This window comes from Lissotriton vulgaris, chromosome 1_1 (assembly GCF_964263255.1).
Source record: "Lissotriton vulgaris chromosome 1_1, aLisVul1.2, whole genome shotgun sequence".
NCBI lineage: Eukaryota > Metazoa > Chordata > Amphibia > Caudata > Salamandridae > Lissotriton > Lissotriton vulgaris.
In genome coordinates this window covers 47132175-47150768 of record NC_141685.1, presented here as the reverse complement: position 1 = coordinate 47150768, position 18594 = coordinate 47132175, and the positions used below count along the sequence as shown (strand labels likewise).

General features: G+C 48.6%; 1 protein-coding gene across 1 annotated transcript in view; it reads left to right on the top strand.

The window, feature by feature from the left end:
* Positions 1-18594, top strand: part of LOC147737159 (uncharacterized) — a 58916-nt gene that overhangs the window by 37828 nt on the left and 2494 nt on the right. The window contains exons 2-3 of the mRNA XM_086923008.1: positions 6859-7777; positions 8197-8472. Of these exons, the coding sequence (XP_086779134.1) occupies positions 6859-7777; positions 8197-8472 (1195 nt within the window). The remainder of the gene's footprint in view (positions 1-6858; positions 7778-8196; positions 8473-18594) is intronic.

Here is an 18594-nt window from a genome sequence, read left to right as displayed (position 1 = left end):
AGTATGCGAACAGTTCTGGGCTTTAGAAATAGTGGAAGACACATAGTCCTTCCTTGCTGTTTTACAAAGTGCTTGATAGTACTTTAACGCTTGCTTATATTTTAATTTGGCCTCCTGTGCGTAATTTCTTCTCCAACTTCTTTCCAGAGCTTTACATTTGTTTTCTTCAATTTTCAATTGCTCCGTGAACCAAGGAGCTGGAAGACGATGATTATAGATTTTTTTTAAAGATAAAGGAAAACAGTACTCAACTGCATTAAAGATCCAATCGTGTATTGACCTCAATGAAGTGGTTGACATATGATCAATAGAAGGTGTACTATTAGCAAGGTGTTTGTTAAAAGCATCCATGTCCAGCTTACTCCAATTCCAGGATTTCTGTGGAATACTAGTATTATCAACGTTTGGAGTCACCGAAAAAATACAATAAAATTTAACTGCAAAATGATCTGACCAGCAGATAGGAAGAGCAGGGTCACACTGCAGATCAGATAAGTTTGAAAAAATTGGATCTAGAAGGTGGGCAGCAATATGTGTGGAACCAGTATTACAAAGAATGAGATTTAATGCAACAAACTCAGCGATCAATGTATTGCTGACCGTGCAGTCTGGTTTATCGAGATGTAAATTAAAATCACCCAAAATAGTGAAATTTGCCGCTTTAAGAAGATGGGGGGTGACAAGTCTGGACGTGAAGAAACCCAGGAGCTTGATGGTGCGGGAGGCCGATAGATAAGAATAACAGAAAAGGTCATTTGCGGGGTCATTGTAATTTTAAATAGAGCTGCTTCACAGCTCAGAAAAGATGAATCTTACAGTTTACATTGATAGGATTTATCATAGATTTTAGCAATTCTTCAGCCTTTCCCGTCAAGTCTATCATTTCTAACTATAGCATAGTTAGATGGTAAGCCTGAGGCCACATCAGGGCCGGAGCTATCATGAAGCCACATTTCAGTTACAAAGATGGCATCAGGATGTTCACTATTCAAGAAGTCAAATATGTCCATCCTATGTTTAGGAAGGGAACGGCAATAAATATTCCAAAAAGTAAAAGCTTTATTAATAGGGTTATTGCCCAATGATAAGCTGTTTTTTAAAAGAGGTGAGTTATTTGAAATCTTACTTGTATAGGCTTTTAAGGATGTTGTGTAAAACATAAAATTATAACAAGGGCAGCAAGACGCATTGTCTAACGGCAGACAAACGTTGCAGTCCGATCAATAATTGGATCAGTTGTTCAGCAGAATGATGTATTGAGGTGTCAGATTAATAAAATATTTGACCAGGTTCATGGCCCTTGGTCCCGAAAGGGCGCAGACGGGCTTGCCTTTGGCGCACCTTCGGCTGTGGGGCCCCTGGGGGTGCTGTGTCGCATCCCACAGAGGCCTTGTAGTTCCAGGGAAGGCCCTGCTGTCTGTTTTCAAAATGGTGGGCGCGCCATCTAGTGCTTGGCTGAGGGGGTGCTAAACTCCATCGATACTGCACTGATGGCCTGGAGTCATTCTCCATGCACTATCTTTGCTTCCACTGTGGATTAATGACTGCCCAGGTACTGACATATGGGAGGTAATGTCGGCACAGGGTGCTTCTCCCGCAACTAGCTGCCTTGTAACTCAGCCTCTCCAGTTACACTAGGGACCCAGGGCTCCTCTCCTTTCTGGGGCCCGGGGTGCCCCTGTTCCCATCTGGAGACAAGGCAGGGGGCACAACATGAGCTAAAGGGTATACATCGGGGGTTCCCTTTCTCGCGCTTACGGGAGAGTTTAAACTAAAAGACACACCTGCCGTGTTAACGCTAATTTTGCATCTGTGTACTGTGCAAATACAATCAGGCACTAGTGAAACATGCCCAGAACAACAAGCGTGCTACAGTGAGCACCAACAGGTCTGTGCTGACCAACCAGCTACAAACCTTCCTGTCTTGGCAGAGCCCACCTCCATAATTAGAGTAAACAGGAACTGCATCCCCTGATAATGCAGTATACTTCAGCCCTACAAGAGCTTTCCAGGGGATATATTGGCCACACTATAGCTAAATGGACACATTCCAGCAATCTAGAGGGCACAAAGACATCTAAGAAGGCCGTGGCCCATCGCTTGGGGGAACTAACTCGCCAACCTTGTACTTGCATCAGAAGCCATATTCCACAGGCCTCAGAAAACCCCACAAAAGAACAGTGTGTCGAGCTACTTTGAACTGACTGAAGTACAAGACTTGCACTCATCTGCAACCACATAAGGCAAAATGGAATTAACTAAGGAGGATCTCCTATCCTCCCCTCAGGACTTTAAAAAAGAATTGCGAGAAGAACTTAAAGAAGACCTCGCTACCTCTCTGGAGAATTTGCAGACAGACCTCCACTCCAAATTCACTACTCTACAACAAGACGTAGGCTCCATTGGAGTGCGGACACTTGACCTCGATACTACATGCCAGACCCGTGTTCCTAATATACCTTGGGAGAGAGTAAACTCCAATCTGTGTTCCTAGTATATCTTAGGAGTGTGTAAACTCCAACCTGTGTTCCTAGTATACCTTGGGAGTGTGTAAACTCCAACCTGTGTTCCTAGTATACCTTGGGAGTGTGTAAACTCCAACCTGTGTTCCTTGTATACCTTGGGAGTGTGTAAACTTCAACCTCTGTTCCTAGGATGCCTTGGGAGTGTGTATATTTCAACCTGTGTTCCTAGTATACCTTGGGAGTGTGTAAACTCCAGCCTGTGTTCCTAGTATACCTTACGAGTGTGTAAACTTCAACCTGTGTTCCTAGTATACCTTGGGGGTGTGAAAACTCCAGCCTGTGTTCCTAGTATACCTTGGGAGTGTGTAAACCCCAACCTGTGTTTCTAGTATATCTTGGGAGTGTGTAAACTTCAACCTGTGTTCCTAGTATACCTTGGGAGTGTGTAAGCTCCAGCCTGTGTTCCTTGTAAACCTTGGGAGTGTGTAAACTTCAACCTGTGTTCCTAGTATACATTGGGAGTGTGTAAACTTCAACCTGTGTTCCTGGTATACCTTGGGAGTGTGTAAACTCCAGCCTGTGTTCCTTGTATACCTTGGGAGTGTGTAAACTCCAACCTGTGTTCCTAGTATACCTTGGGAGTGTGTAAACTCCAGCCTGTGTTCCTTGTATACCTTGGGAGTGTGTAAACTCCAGCCTGTGTTCCTAGTATACCTTGGGAGTGTGTAAACTCCAGCCTGTGTTCCTTGTATACCTTGGGAGTGTGTAAACTCCAGCCTGTGTTCCTTGTATACCTTGGGAGTGCCAGAAACTCTACCTTGTGTTTCAAGTGTGCTCTCCAACTCATGTTTTAAGTGTGACCTTGAGAGTGCCAGAAAACTCCAACTCATGTTCCAAGTTTTATCCCAGGAGTCCCAGAGTCTCCAAGCTGGGCTATGACTTTTCCTCGAGAGTCTCAGAGATTCCAAGTTGTGAATTTTATCATTCACCTTTCATGCCATATGCAGAAGAAGCGTGTAAGTGAATGTCATGTAAGTTTATGCAATGCACTTGCATGATAAGGCCTGTTGGTGTATGATGGTAATTGTGTCTTCTTGTTTTTCCAGTGCATTGCGTCTTTGCAAGCCAGAGGTCCATGTCCTGCGCTCATCTACCTTTGAAGACTCAGCCGCTCTCTAGTTTTTGCTGTGTCGCACACTTGCTGACCGTAACTAGCACCGCAAGTCGCAGTTTACTTTTTTTGTTACAACCTCCCTTCTCCCCAGTGGCCATGCTTTGTTTAGGTCTTGCCCTGCGAGGGATAGGAGGTCTAGCATCAGCTCAAGTGTCTCCACGGTTGGAACCAGGTGAGTGTGAGACACTCTGCGTAACCTGCTAACACCAAGACAAAACAGCAGCAACTCTGGGCCACCTGGAAACGGGTAAAGTGACTAACAGGCAAATGAAACTGCCCTTTGAAACATGGTGTGAGTCCAAGTTGACCTCTCAGGGACAGCCGCCTCTGAAAGAGATCGACACCCGTCCTTTTTAGACCCGGCTGGGTAGGACATGAACGTCTTGCTCAAGGTGACACAGCACAGGCTCGTTTTCATAGACACCAAGATGGATGCCATGACGTATCGCATGGATTCCATAACAAGCAAGATGGAAAAGCATGAGGACCACTTGACGGAGGCTGAACACCACATTTCCACAACTGTGGACATGCTTGCGTCGAAAAGAAAAATGCTTCAAAATATGGAGAAGGTCCTCTGAGTCAATGCTGTAAAAAATGAACATTTAGAGGCCAGGTTGTGCTGCAATAATATTCACATGCTAGGTGCTCACGAATCAGTGAATACTGACCTGATGGAGGACTGCATCGATAGTCTGCTCCTAGGTTTGTTTGGTGGGGAGCGCTTCTCTCGACTACTGGTGGTGGAGAGGACACACAGTGCCACCAGGAGACCCTGCACGGCCAATAACAGCACTTCTGCTAAACTTTTGCCATTGAGATACAGCACTAAGCCGCACCAGAGAAAAGGGGAAATAAACTTTGATGGAAACAACATCTCCATTTACCCAGACTTCACACTGGCAGTCCAGGAGGCCAGGCGTAAGATCCTGCCACAGCATTTTACCTATGGGCGATATGTTATTTACTGAAGCTATGGCTCACACAGGAGCACACTCAGCTATACATGCTCCCATCATGACTGACACAGGGCACACTCAGATTCCTGAGATGGTGTGCATCACATGGAATGTGCGATAGTTGGGGGGGGGTCCACGTTAAAAGCGCCTTCTCTAATAGACATAAGCTATCAATAGGCCTACGGCAGAAAACTCATTTCAACCCAAAGGCAGCCCTGCCTTTGACAGGAAGTAGGCGTTGCACATATAACTATCCTCCTACTCCTCATATGTGAGAGGTGAGGCCCTACCTATTAAGAAAAAAACTCCCTTAAGGGTGGAGGAGTCACACTCGGACCACTAGGGTTTATATGTGATGGTGCAAGGTAGATGGGGGACGCTGCCTCTCACGACTGTGAACTGCTATGGTTCCAACAATGATGACCCTCACTTCTTCAACGCTCTATGGGGGATCATAGCGTCCTCCTCCATACTTTGGGCAGGAGACTTTAACTGCCCCTCAACAACACCCAGGACATATCCTGGTGTCTCACTCATGACAGAGCTCTGGGGACCAGGTGCCTGAGAGATATAGTTGAAGATCATATGGTGGTTGAGATTGGGAGACGGAAATCAGGTTGTATGATGTTACAATGCATGCCAACCCCCGCATGCCGTTGCAACGCAAATCTTTACCCCGACTTGCTGTCGGGGCGCTCTGGAAGTTGGAATAGTGTAATTTACTATAGGGAAGGTGTTGGAGTTAAATCCAACACCTTCTACCCCCTGCAACAAGCCTTTTGCGTTGCAATGACATGCAGGGCAATGGCATGCATTGTAACGCATGCGTTGCAACAGTTGTTTCCCGCAAAATCCTGATGGGCGGGAGGTCACCTTCTACTCAGCTGTTCATGAGGTGTGGTCCAGAATTGTTTTTTGGCTTGCTTCTCTGGACGTGTGCCTGTGGATCACATGTGTGCAATTCCTCGCTCATACATTTTCTGAGCATTCCCTGGTTGTTCTGCATGAAGCGTTGTCCTGGAGAGGGTGTGATTGGCACCTAAATGCCTGGAGAATGACAAGGTAGATCATTGGCGTAACAAATTAAACACCCCTGGGCATCATTCTGTAGTCTATCAGGGTGTTATGTTATGTTATGTTAAAATTATTTCTACCGCGCACGGTCACCAGTCGGTTTCATGGCGCACATTATGAGACTCCACAGATCCTGCACAACTTCCACACACATTATTCCAACCTCTATACCATCTGAGGAACCTCCAGTACCAATCTGTGAGCGAATATTTAGACAATGTCACGCTGGGCTGGCGTACGTCAACGCAGCATCAGTTCCTGTCTCAGCCTATCACATTGGACGAACTCGAGGAGGTGATCTGTGGCCAGCTGACACATAAAGCCCCACATCCGTTAGCACTGTAAGAAGAATCACGAGCAAAACATGTTCTCCCTGAACCTCTGTGAAGCCATCCTAGTTACCTTGATAAAACCATCTCAATACTGTGATCAATACCGCCCTTTATCACTGCTAAATGAAGACAACAGTTTCATCCAAAGTATTTACCAAGCAACAAGATGAGAGCAATAAGGCTAACAAAGATTTTAAAGATTCAGTGTTGTTCTCAAAACTAGAGAAATGCAAAAAAGACTTAGAGAAGTTTTCAAAGGAGAAAGTGTATCCCTACACTAGCGCCACATACACACCAACACCATACAATAGAAATGGGAGGAAAGGAGGTTCAACTTATGGCACCTCAACGTCCGAAGATCTTTCCAGTGATTCTGATTCTTCAAACCAGGGCTCCAATATGAATTACAACCGTGGGAGAGGCAATAGAAGACAAAGGAGAGGCAATACCTTTAATCAAGGGCAATTCAATCCATGGTGGATTCCCAACCCATGGACTCCGGGTCAATTTCCCTTTACGCATCAAGCAGGACCCTATGGTCCATCACCTTTCCCACCAGGTCAAAATTTTCCACCAAGTCAAAATCTACCTCCTTTTTTAGGGTTTGGCCAAGGGAGACCGCGTGGCAGGTGAAGAGCTCAGCAAAGTCAGGTACAGTGGAATCTGCCCCCACAGTCGATGGACTTGAGGAGCGGGAGGAAAATACCCCAGGATCAAGCGAGCACCAGCACCAACACGGAGAAGGGCTCATAGTGAATCTCAGTTCACGGACACTGACACCCATTGAAGAGAAAGTCCTAAATCGTGGTCTGGGTTTTGTAGCAACGAACCAAGGTGATGCTTTTTAAACCCAGATTGAAATCTCCAAGTTCTTCCGTAAAATACGGTTACATTTCTTCTTTGAAAAAAACACCGGCAAGAACATTGAACAAACCACGACTGAACTAAATACGGGCTTAAGAAACCCTTCAACTTTCCCGCCTCTCAATACTACAGTTCCAGCCAAAGTTACAGCCTTTGAAGAAGCTGTCAAACATGATGTGCAAAATCTTTTTTTGGAAAGACACAAACCTTTTGTTAACATTACAAAAGCGGAACAGGAAGCAATTCGAAAATTGTCCAAAGACCCTCTTATCACGATAAAACCGGCTGATAAGGGTGGAGCCACTGTCCTGCTGGATACTACAACCTACAGGACAGAGTGCATGAAACAATTGAGCGACAGTCAAGCGTATAGACGTCTACCGGAAGATCCCACACCTAGACTGATGACACAGATTGGCCATCTGGTGGAAGAAGCACTCTCTGAAGGTTGGATAACCTCCAATGAAAGTAACTATCTACGCAGAACACATCCCACCATGCCATACTTCTACATCTTACCCAAGATTCACAAAGCACAGCGGCCGCCCCCAGGACGCCCGATAATCTCGGGCATTGGCTCACTTATGGAACCTCTTTCATCATTTGTGGATGTTTTTCTGAGACCACTGGTGCGAACTATGCCGTCTTACTTACAAGACACCAAAGACGTGCTCAGGCTACTACCGGGAATTGAATTCGACTCCACATCGGACATACTTGTATCCTTCGATGTGGAGTCGCTCTACACCTCTATTCCACAAAATGAGACACTTGAAGTAATTGAAGAACTTCTCAATGCGAGCAATTTGGATTCCATCACGCCGGTCTCATTTATCATGGACCTTGCATCCTTAGCGATGAAAGAAAATTTCTTTCAGTTTGAGGACGATGTCTATCTACAAACGTCAGGTACCAGTATGGGCAGCGTTTTTGCGCCAAGCCTGCAAACCTCTATATGCACAAATTTGAACAAGACCATGCATTGAATATCGCAAACCCGTATTAATCATCTATACGGGTTTGGAAGAGGTACATAGATGACATTCTGGTGGTCTGGAGGGGTGAGGTGAAAGATCTCTTACATTTTCACTCCTGGTTGAACAACTGCAACAACTTTCTTAAGTTCACCATAGAGTACAATCACCAATCTTTGGCTTTTTTGGATCTACTGATAACTGTATCCCCAGATGGACTGCAATCAGAGCTGTATAAGAAACCGATGGCCCGCAACTCACTCCTGGAATATGGGAGCTGTCATCCTAAATCTCTGAGGGACAATCTCCCATTGGGACAATTTTTACGTGTCCAACGTAATTGTTCTACAACAGAGTCTTTCAAAAAGCATGCCCATGATTTGGAAGAGAAACTCCTTGAGAGGAAATATCTCAAGAAACTGATTCGCACATCCCAGAAGAGGGCTTCTAACAACAACCGTGAGGCTCTGCTGGAACCACCTCTACCTAAAGAACAGAACGAGAGAATCACGTGTGTTAACACGTTCAGTACCAGATCCAATGCCATCCAACAGATCATCCGCAGACATTGGAAGATCCTCAATACTGGTGCTGACGAGCTAGAACAACCCCTATTTGCTTTCAAGAGGGGTACCAGCATCAGAGATCAAATTATACATACAAGACCACGTCCGGCTACCATCCACCAGATTGGGACACTGTGGGACATGCCTGCAGTGACCGGACACCACCCTTGTGGAAATTGTGCAGCTTGCCCGCAAACAAATAAATCTACAAGCATCAATATTGGGACAAGCAGAGCCTGGGAACAACGACGTTTTACTAATTGTATTAGCAGCAATCTAATATATTTAATCACTTGCCCATGCTCTTTGAGATATGTCGGAATGACGACCAGGAAAGTAAGAACTAGGATCTCTGAGCATAAAAGCACCATCCGCTGCGAAAAACAGGCGACCCGCCTAACCAACCATTTCTTGGAAGTCAACCATAAACCCACAGACTTCGTTTGGACAGTGATTGAACAACCTGTCATTCCAACTCATATCACTGATGTGTCAAAATACCTGTTCAAATTAGAACAGAAATGGGTATACATTACAAACTTAACACTGATAAGGCTGGGCTTAATGAGGATATCCCATGGATGTCATTGTAGATTCCTTTAGGTTAAAGCTTAAAATTCTGGACTGTAATAAAATGATCAGTTTTACATACATGCGCCTTCTTCCATGCATTTGGACCCACCTCTGATGATAAATATGACATCTCTTGTTCATAACTGCCAAGAGATACTATTGCTCCAGGCTTATCTGCTCAATTTACACATTAGGTATAGTGGCTCTATGTCAAAAGCTGCACCTAGGCTACTGCGCACTGCTCTCCTTCTCCCTTATTAACTTCCACACACATTGAGGCATATATAGCATGTTTAATGATTACAGCTATGCCTAATTCATTTTAATACTACTAATACCTTTACCATATTGAATATGCTGGCAATAAATAAACAACAGTAACCTGCAACAGGTATGTGGCACGACCAGCGTAATGATCAGTACATGTTTGTATTCCTAACTTCAGATTGGCAGATGTATGTGAACCGAACAACATGCTTATGATCAGATCAAAAATCGGCACACGAATGTGAACCGAACTACATTTCCCAGCAGACGTTGGCGCGTATGCGTCTACTGCACGGAGAATACAGAACCGGACTACAATTCCCGGCAAACCTAGTCGCGCACGAGCACCTTCGAAGCGTACTAATGACGCTGACAAACCGAGCCCGGGTACCTCCCCAGACAGCCCAGACGGCTGCTGAGTGTACCGACGGGCAGGTAAGCCCTATACCTCCTTGCGTGTTTGGAATGAGTGGGCGCACAAACAGATAGGCTTGTGTGTGAAAGGTGTATACAAAACTAAGATCGGCTCGATTAAACTAACGTTGGCGGTACTATAATTATCTTAGTGACTACCGCTACAAATGCAGCATTAATACAATGCAAAGACCTCGAGTACAAGTGATAACACAAAAGAATGAATGCTGGGTCAGAAAAACGAACACATGTACGCTGGGGCAATCATGTACACTGATGTGATAACTTGCATTCAAGCCACTACCGCTTGCATAAGGTTCTGAACGGTGCATTTATAGCATGTAGCGCTTTACGACCTGAACCATAATATGGATAATGGTAGATCATCGGGGTAAAAAGAAAGAACAAAAGTAGTCTGAGATGAGCCAGAGAGGGATGAGAAGCGCACAGGGCAGCTGTTTGTCCTTTAGACATTCAATTAGACCGATGTTAAACACATGAAGTGACCTTGATTTATAAATTGGTTTAATCCGGGAGACATCTCCGAGCAGAAATAAGCAACATAAGCGGTTGGGTAAAGGTTATGCGACTATATGAACAAGAGACATTTTACATGGGCTTTGATACCTTTTCTGAATAAGAGGAAGTGTTGTAATTACTGGCCTTCGCGTTGTTTTTATTTTGACTTGCACATATCACTTTCTCTATATCTTAGAGCAGTGCGCTATCTTCCTGAGCTGTGGCCAGGCGAGGAGTGGCACGTTCCTCTTACCCTATAGGTGAGCGAGAGGGCTTTTATCTACCTGGCGACCAGATACTGACTGCTTTAGGTTTTCCACATAATCATGTGTCCAAAAGAGATGACTTACACTAATTTTGGTAATGTCGTTTTTGTCTTTGTTTGTGTCTAATATCTATGTTATTGTGTCTTGATGACGTTTGTTCCTGGGACATCCCTTGCAGAATTGAGAGGACAACCAGGTTTGAGCAGGTGATATCTGTATCAGAAACCTTTTTATATCGCACTTTTTGAGCAGTAGCAAATGTTATAGGTCCTGAAGAAGCGGGAGATACGTAGTGATCTTTAAACTACCGCAGAAACATGTCGACCAACATCTAGGGTCAGTGACTATTAGGGTTAATCACTGACTGTTTTGCACTGAATGGTTTTAATTTTGAAAATGAACGGCACCAGAATAAAGTTTTCTTGCGTTCATTATTCAATTTTATCTTAGAGCACGTCACTATCTTTCTTTTGATTTTCATAACTTTCTTTTGCACTGCTCCTCAGTTACAAATACAGCACTTCCGCTTGCACCATTTTGTACAACACTAACCTTTCCCTGCCTAGGTGGCAACAACCTAGACTCTCCACTATGGGAAGTGGTTCAAAGGATGAAAGGGCGGAAAAGGAAGAGTAACTGATGGATTTCCTTCCCAAACAGTGCGATGTATGGTTGTGTGCTTTTTTAACAACTTCTAGCACACATTGACTCATCTAGACACATTTCATTTCTTTGACACATTTTCTGACCCATAGTTATTCTTTGTTGTATTTACTGATCTGAGTAGGGGGCTGTAACTGTGTGGTCGTTAAATATTCCCTGGGACCCTCCACCCAAAAATTTTCTTGTTGTTTATGCCAGTCTGGAGCAACCAGACCAGTGTCGTAGTTTTCAAAGTTCGTCGCCAAGATGGCCACTAGCCAACGGACCAGTGACCGGTTAGGCGCGTCGAGTGGCAAAATGCAGAAGGGCCCCATGCAGATCGTGGAGATGCTGGAGTGCTCACCTTTGGTGCAAATGCTGCCCGGGGTTGGGGCTTCTCAGTCCCAAAGCACAACTTGGAGGGAGCCTCGGTTGTCACGCTGTCAGCTTTTCGGGTGTCTTCCAAGATGGCTGGCTCCACGTGTCTCGGTGCCTCCACGGGTCTCTTTGCAGGGACTGTGGATCGGGCTGTGAAAGGTCTGGAGGTCCAGTTCTTGTTGGTCTCTGGGCTTGGGCTCCGGCGGGAGGCGGCGGCAAAGCAGACGTCGAGTAGCTGGGTGGTCACTCCTTGACCACAAGGGAAATTTTTCTTCAGTATTCTGTGCAGCAGAACTTCGAAGTTCCCGTTTTCTTCTTGGTATTAAGTTGATTTCAGGATGACTGAAGTCCTAGGACACAGCTCCTACCTTTAAACGAATTCTAGGGGCTGGACTACCTGCTAGGTCCCTCATATGGGTGGGACCAGGAAGGGGGGTGGTTACACCCCCTATCCTTTGTCCAGTTTCACGCCAGAGCTGGGGCTGGAGTGCCCCAGCACCGGTTTGAACTGGACTATGCACGGGGACACCTTGTGGGCCCCAAGCCCTGCCTGACCAATATACAAAATCCTGTCTGGGGTGGTGCTAGCACCTCCCCTGGCAGAAAACCCTTTGTCCACGTCTCCCAAGCTGGAAGGACTCCCAGCAGCAGGAGAGCAGACTTGTGTCGCGGTGGCAGCATCCATTTTGTGAACACTGAGGCTGTGTTTAAGTTTAACTGGGGTTCAGGTTATGTACATGTCGTATCCCTCTAAAAGGGTGGAAAGCTACCCCCGTCGCCAGAACTGGCGAGGGGGTAGTATTCCAATTCGTATGACACCTTACCCGACATGTTTTGATAAAGCCAAACCAAAGATAGCATTTAACCGCGAGGTTCATAATGCACTTAAGAGTATATGGTATGGCAATATCTAGAAACAGCTAAAGGACATGGTTCCGAAAGCTGCAGACAGGCTCAGCTCATGCCAGAGCACCATCTCACATAAAACCAAGCACTCTGCCTCCAGGATTGTTATGGCCTGCCATAGAATAGAAGTGACTTATAGGTTAACATGTGTTCCATTTAAGGTTAGGTATAGGCATACTACACCTAAGTAAGAGGTGGATACACCAACTTACCCCAGCTGAGTGATCAGCCAGTTGTGTCAAATTGATAGGCCAGGCCAGGGGTGGCATAATACATGCTGCAGCCCCTGGTAGGCCTCAGATACACCTATGCCCTGGGTACCTAGGGTACACTAGTACAGGGGCTCACAAGGTGATCCAGTTCCAATTGGTAATGCACCTAAAGTGCATTGGTATGTACCTACGGTACATGGAGTCCATTTTAGGGAGAGAGCAATTAGCCTGGGGCCCTGATTAGCAGGATCCCAGGCCAACCAAGTCAAAAACCAGCTAAACATTAGGCAAAAATTTGGGGGTAACCATAGTCAGATATCCACCTTCCTACACACCCCAGTTCAGACATGGCCATATGGAAATCAGTCTGACCCTGTGCCTCATGGGAACAGGCCAGCCCGAACTTCCAAGCCATGCCTTCCCTGGACCGGAAACAAGCTTCTGAGGACCGGTACCACTTTGTTCGCCATAAGTTGGCAGGGTATGCTCAGACGTGACTACTGCCTTCGATGCGGACAGCAGGGCTCACAATTTAGATGCAGTGGCGATTGCAGATGACGCACCCCAGTACGCAAGACACGTTGCTCCAAGTGTGGCCCACACAGACCGCGCATGTGTAACAGGCTGTGCACACGCTTCAGGTGCTACTAACTCACTGCGCCACAAGTCATCGCCACATGGCCTTATTAAGGCAGAATTCATTAGACAAAAGACATTGCTCCCAGTGCAGCCCGCCAGGACCACGTATCATTGTAGGGTGCGCACACACTGAGTGCTCCAGGTGCTGCTAACTGTGCAGCTCAACTCAATGCCATGTGGCTGTGCGCCCATCCTGACCGCTGCCTCCGGCCTACACTGGGGTTACCACGGTTCGCAAGTCAAGATTAGTAGCAATGCAAATTGTGTAAGTGACTATAATGGGTTAAGTAGACCAAATGCTCCCAATCTGTGCAACTTAAGTCAACGTCACGTGGCTGTGGGCCTTTGCTGACCGCTGCCTCTGGCCTACACTGTAGAAGGCCGGCGACACGTGGTGCCACTAACCCTCTTTAACACAAGCCAACCCCACATGTGTAACTGTGCCCTGAGTCCTGAATGGCAGTGACCCCAAGTCCGTGGCACCAACCACAGCACCACACTCCCTCAGATTAGTGAGGCATATTTCGATATGCAAGGCCAGTGACAGGTAGTCCCACTAACTCTCTTTAACGCAAGCCGATCCCACACGTGTAACTGTGTCCTGAGTCCTGAATGACAGTGACCCCAAGTCTGTGGCAGCGACAACAGCACCATACTCCCTTCAATTTGTGAGGCATATTTTTATATGCAAGCCGGTGACACGTTGTGCCACTAACCCTCTTTAACAGAAGCCGATCCCACATGTGTAACTGTGTCCTGAGTCCTGATTGGCAGTGACCCCAGCTTCGTGACAGTGACCACAGCACATGACTCCCTTCGATTAGTGAGGAGTATTTGCATATTGAAGGCTGGCAACAAGAGGTGCCACTGAACCTGCACTATGCAGGCCGGTAGGGCCACCAACACATGCACATGGCTGTGGGCCCTTCCTCGTCGCTACCTCAGGCCTACACTACAGTCAGCCGGCCTCACAATTCAGATACAGTCCTGACTCCACATGACGCAGTCCAGTAGGCAACACTCATTACTCCCAGTGAGGTCATCCACACCAGGCACCATCCCAGGCTCACACAGTCTCAATGCTTCTGGTGCCACTAACCCTATTTAACACAAAACAATCCCACATGTGTAACTGTGTCCTGAGTCATGAGTGGCAGCGACCACAGCACCAGACTCCCTTTGATCAGTGAGGCATATTTCCATATGCAAGGCTGGTGACACGTAGTCCCACTAACCCTCTTTAACACAAGCCGATCCCATATGTGTAACTGTGTCCTGAGTCCTGAATGGCAGTGACCCCAACTTTGTGGCAGCGACCACAGCACCAGACTCCCTTCAGTCTTATTTGTTGTTTTCTTTACATACATTTTTTATATGCAAATCTATACATGACTAAGATTCTTTTTTGTCCAACCACACAGGGACACTTCCGGGCCCAAGAAGGGTGTTGGGGGTATGTTGGTAATGTGGGAAGAGGGTATGTTACCTGCTAATGTGGGGAGAGGGAGCGTCAAAGGGGTATCTCTCACAGAAAGAACTCCAATATTCTTTCACAAATGCCTCGGACAGATGCCAGCTGATTAACTGAATCACAAAATGATTCTTTACTACTTATGTAGTGTGAGTTATGAATAGTTTTCACCCAGGCTCGCAAAGAGACCGCTGTGGCCCATCCGCTCGACTCACAGATGCAGTTCTACGAGCCGTCCGCGTCATTGTGGCTATCCCTGCCCTGTTCTGTCATACGCCACGCCACTCCGATTACCTTCTGACATTGGCCCCACATAGCTACCTGTCGCAGGCATACTCGCTGCAGGTTTGCAGGTCAGTGGTCTAGTTCTCAACATATTACGGCCACTCCCTGAGGGCAGGTTTGCATACACACCACACCCATCCGGCACATGCGTCACAGATCAAGTGACCACGCAAATATAATAGATCGACAATGTCACATCCTTTATTGCCGATGCTGACTGGATGGCGGACACTCCACGGGTCTCAACCATAAAGAGTCCATAAAAAATTACGCATAAGGCCGTCAGAAACCTTCCATCCCCTTGGCGCGAACTTCATATACATAGGGATAGTGCCACCCGAAACTCATGTGGCCATAAGGCTGCCAGAAAGGAAGAGATCCTTTTTAGGTCTCGGCCTAGCATACACTGCGCAGCTGAGAATTTATGTCTCTTAGTACGGGGGCTTGAACCCGCCCCTCTTCTCCATTGGCTGGCTTCCTAAACTCTGTTTAAGCCCCGTCTTTTTCGGATTCAGGGGCGTGTTTTTAGCAGTTTTTTAACTCTGTGACATCATCAGTCACTCAACTGCAAAAACCACGCCCCGAATGCGAAAATGGCGCCGCTTTTGTGGCGCTATTTCTGCCCGACCGCCGCAAGAAGTTGAGAAGCTGCTGAGTCCTCCAGTGAGTACTCGCTTTTCTTGCCTCTCTACCCGGATTGTGCCCGTGTTTTTGCCTCTGTCTCCTCGTTGTGCGTCTGCCCCCTCGTTGTGCATCTGCCCCCTCGCTGTGCTTGCTCCCCTGCCCCCTCATTGCTCGTGGTTGCTCTCCTGCTCCCTCATTCGTTGTGCTTGCTCCCCTGACCCCTTGTTGCTTGTGCTTGCTCCCCTGACCCCTCGTTGCTTGTGCTTGCTCCCCTGCCCCCTCGTTCGTTGTGCTTGCTCCCCTGCCCCCTCGTTGCTTGTGCTTGCTCCCCTACCCCCTTGTTGCTTGTTGTGCCTCTGTGCCCTGCTTGTGATCCGGTTTTTGTGCCTGTGCCCGGTTTTTGTGCCTCTGTGCTCCCCTGCCCCCTCGTTGCTTGTTGTGCCTCGGTGCCCCCCTGCCCCCTCGTTGCTTGTTGTGCCTCTTTGCACTGATTGTGACCCGGTTTTTGTGCCTCTGTGCCCCCCTGCCCCATCGTTGCTTGTTGTGCCCCCCTAGCCCCTCGTTGCTTGTTGTGCCTCTTTGCCCTGCTTGTGATCCGGTTTTTGTGCCTCTGTGCCTGGTTTTTGTGCCTCTGTGGCCCCCTGCCCCCTCGTTGCTTGTTGTGCCTCTGTGCCCTGCTTGTGATCTGGTTTTTGTGCCTCTGCCCCCCCACCACCCTCGTTTGTTGTGCTTGATGTCCTGCCCCCCCCCCCCTCGTTGGTCATGCTTGCTGTCCTGCCCCCTCGTTGCTTGTGCGTCTGCCCCCTCGCTGTGCTTGCTCCCCTACCCCCTCATTGCTCGTGCTTGCTCTCCTGCTCCCTCGTTCATTGTGCTTGCTCCCCTGTCCCCTTTGTGCGCCTCTGTGCCCTGCTTGTGCTGTTTTTTGTGCCTCTGTGCCCTTTTTTGTGCCTCTGTGCCCCCCTGCCCCCTCGTTGCTTGTTGTGCCTCTGTGTCCCCCTGCCCCCTCGTTGCTTGTTGTGCCTCTATGCCCTGCTTGTGATCCGTTTTTTTTGCCTCTGTGCTGCCTTGCTCGTGATCCGGTTTTTTTGCCTCTGTGCTGCCTTGCTCGTGATCCGGTTTTTGTGCCTCTGTGCTCCCCTGCCTGTGATCCGGTTTTGTGCCTCTGTGCTCACCTTGATCCAGTTTTTGTGCCTTTGTGCCTCCCTGCCCCCTCGTTGCTTGTTGTGCCTCTGTGCCCTGATTGTGATCCGATTTTTGTGCCTCTGGGCTCCCCTGCCCCCTCGTTGCTTGTTGTGCCTCTGTGCCCTGCTTGTGGTCCGGTTTTTGTGCCTGTCCCCCCCTGTCTCCTCGTTGCTTGTTGTGCCTCCCTGCCCCCTCGTTTTCTGTGCCTCTGTGCCCGGTTTTTGTGCCTCTGTCCTACCCTGCCCCCTCATTGCTCGTGATCCCTCGTTTGTTGTGCTTGCTCCCCTGACCCATCGTTTCTTGTGCTTGCTCCCCTGCCCCCTCGTTAGTTGTGCTTGCTCCCCTGCCCCCTCGTTGCTTGTGCTTGCTCCCCTGCCCCCTCGTTGCTTGTTGTGCCTCTGTGCCCTGCTTGTGATCAGGTTTTTGTGCCTGCTTTTTGTGCCTCTGTGCTCCCCTGCCCCCTCGTTGCTTGTTGTGCCTCTGTGCCCCCCTGCCCCCTTGTTGCTTGTTGTGCCTCTTTGCACTGCTTGTGACCCGGTTTTTGTGCCTCTGTGCCCCCCTGCCCCATCGTTGCTCGTTGGGCCCCCCTACCCCCTTGTTGCTTGTTGTGCCTCTGTGCCCTGCTTGTGATCCGGTTTTGTGCCTCTGGCCCGGTTTTTGTGCCTCTGTGGCCCCCTGCCCCCTCGTTGCTTGTTGTGCCTCTGTGCCCTGCTTGTGATCCGGTTTTTGTGCCTCTGCCCCCCCCTCGTTGGTTGTGCTTGCTGTCCTGCCCCCTTGTTGCTTGTGCTTGTTCCCCTGTCCCCTCGTTGCTTGTTGTGCCTCTGTGCCCTGCTTGTGATCCAGTTGTTATGCCTCTGTGCCCCCCTGCCCCCTCTTTGCTTGCTGTGCCTCTTTTGCACTGCTTGTGACCCGGTTTTTGTGCCTCTGTGCCCTCCTGCCCCATCGTTGCTCGTTGTGCCCCCCTACCCCCACGTTGCTTGTTGTACCTCTGTGCCCTGCTTGTGATCCGTTTTTTGTGCCTCTGTGGCCCCCTGCCCCCTCGTTGCTTGTTGTGCCTCTGTGCCCTGCTTGTGATCCGGTTTTTGTGGCTCTGTGCCCTGCTTGTGATCCGGTTTTTGTGCCTCTGTGCCCTGCTTGTGCCTCTACGCCCTGCTTGTGCCTCTGTACCCTGCTTGCGATCCGGTTTTTGTGCCCTGCTTGTGACCCGGTTTTTGTGTTGCGCCCCAGCCCCCTCGTTGGTTGTGCTTGCTGTCCTGCCCCCCCCCTTGTTGGTTATGTTGGCTGTCATGCCCCCCCCCCTTGTTGGTTGTGCTGCTGTCCTGCCCCCGCCCTCATTGGTTGCGCTTGCTGCCCTGCCCCCCCTCGTTGGTTGTGCTTGCTGTCCTGCCCCCCCGTTGGTTGTGCTTGCTTGTGATCCGGTTTTTGTGCCTCTGTGCCATGCTTGTGCCTCTGCGCCCTGCTTGTGATCCGGTTTTTGTGTTGCGCCCCTGCCCCCTTGTTGGTTGTGCTTGCTTTCCTGCCCCCCCCCCGTTGGTTGTGCTTGCTGTCCCACCCTCCCCTCATTGGTTGCACTTGCTGTCCTGCCCCCCCCCCACCACCCCTCATTGGTTGCTCTTGCTGTCCTGCCCCTCCCGTTGGTTGTGCTTGCTTGTGATCCGTTTTTTGTGCCTCTGTGCCCTGCTTGTGATCCGGTTTTTGTGCCTCTGCGCCCTGCTTGTGATCCGTTTTTTGTGTTGCGCCCCTGCCCCCTCGTTGGTTGTGCTTGCTTTCCTGCCCCCCCCCCCCCTCGTTGGTTGTGCTTGCTGTCC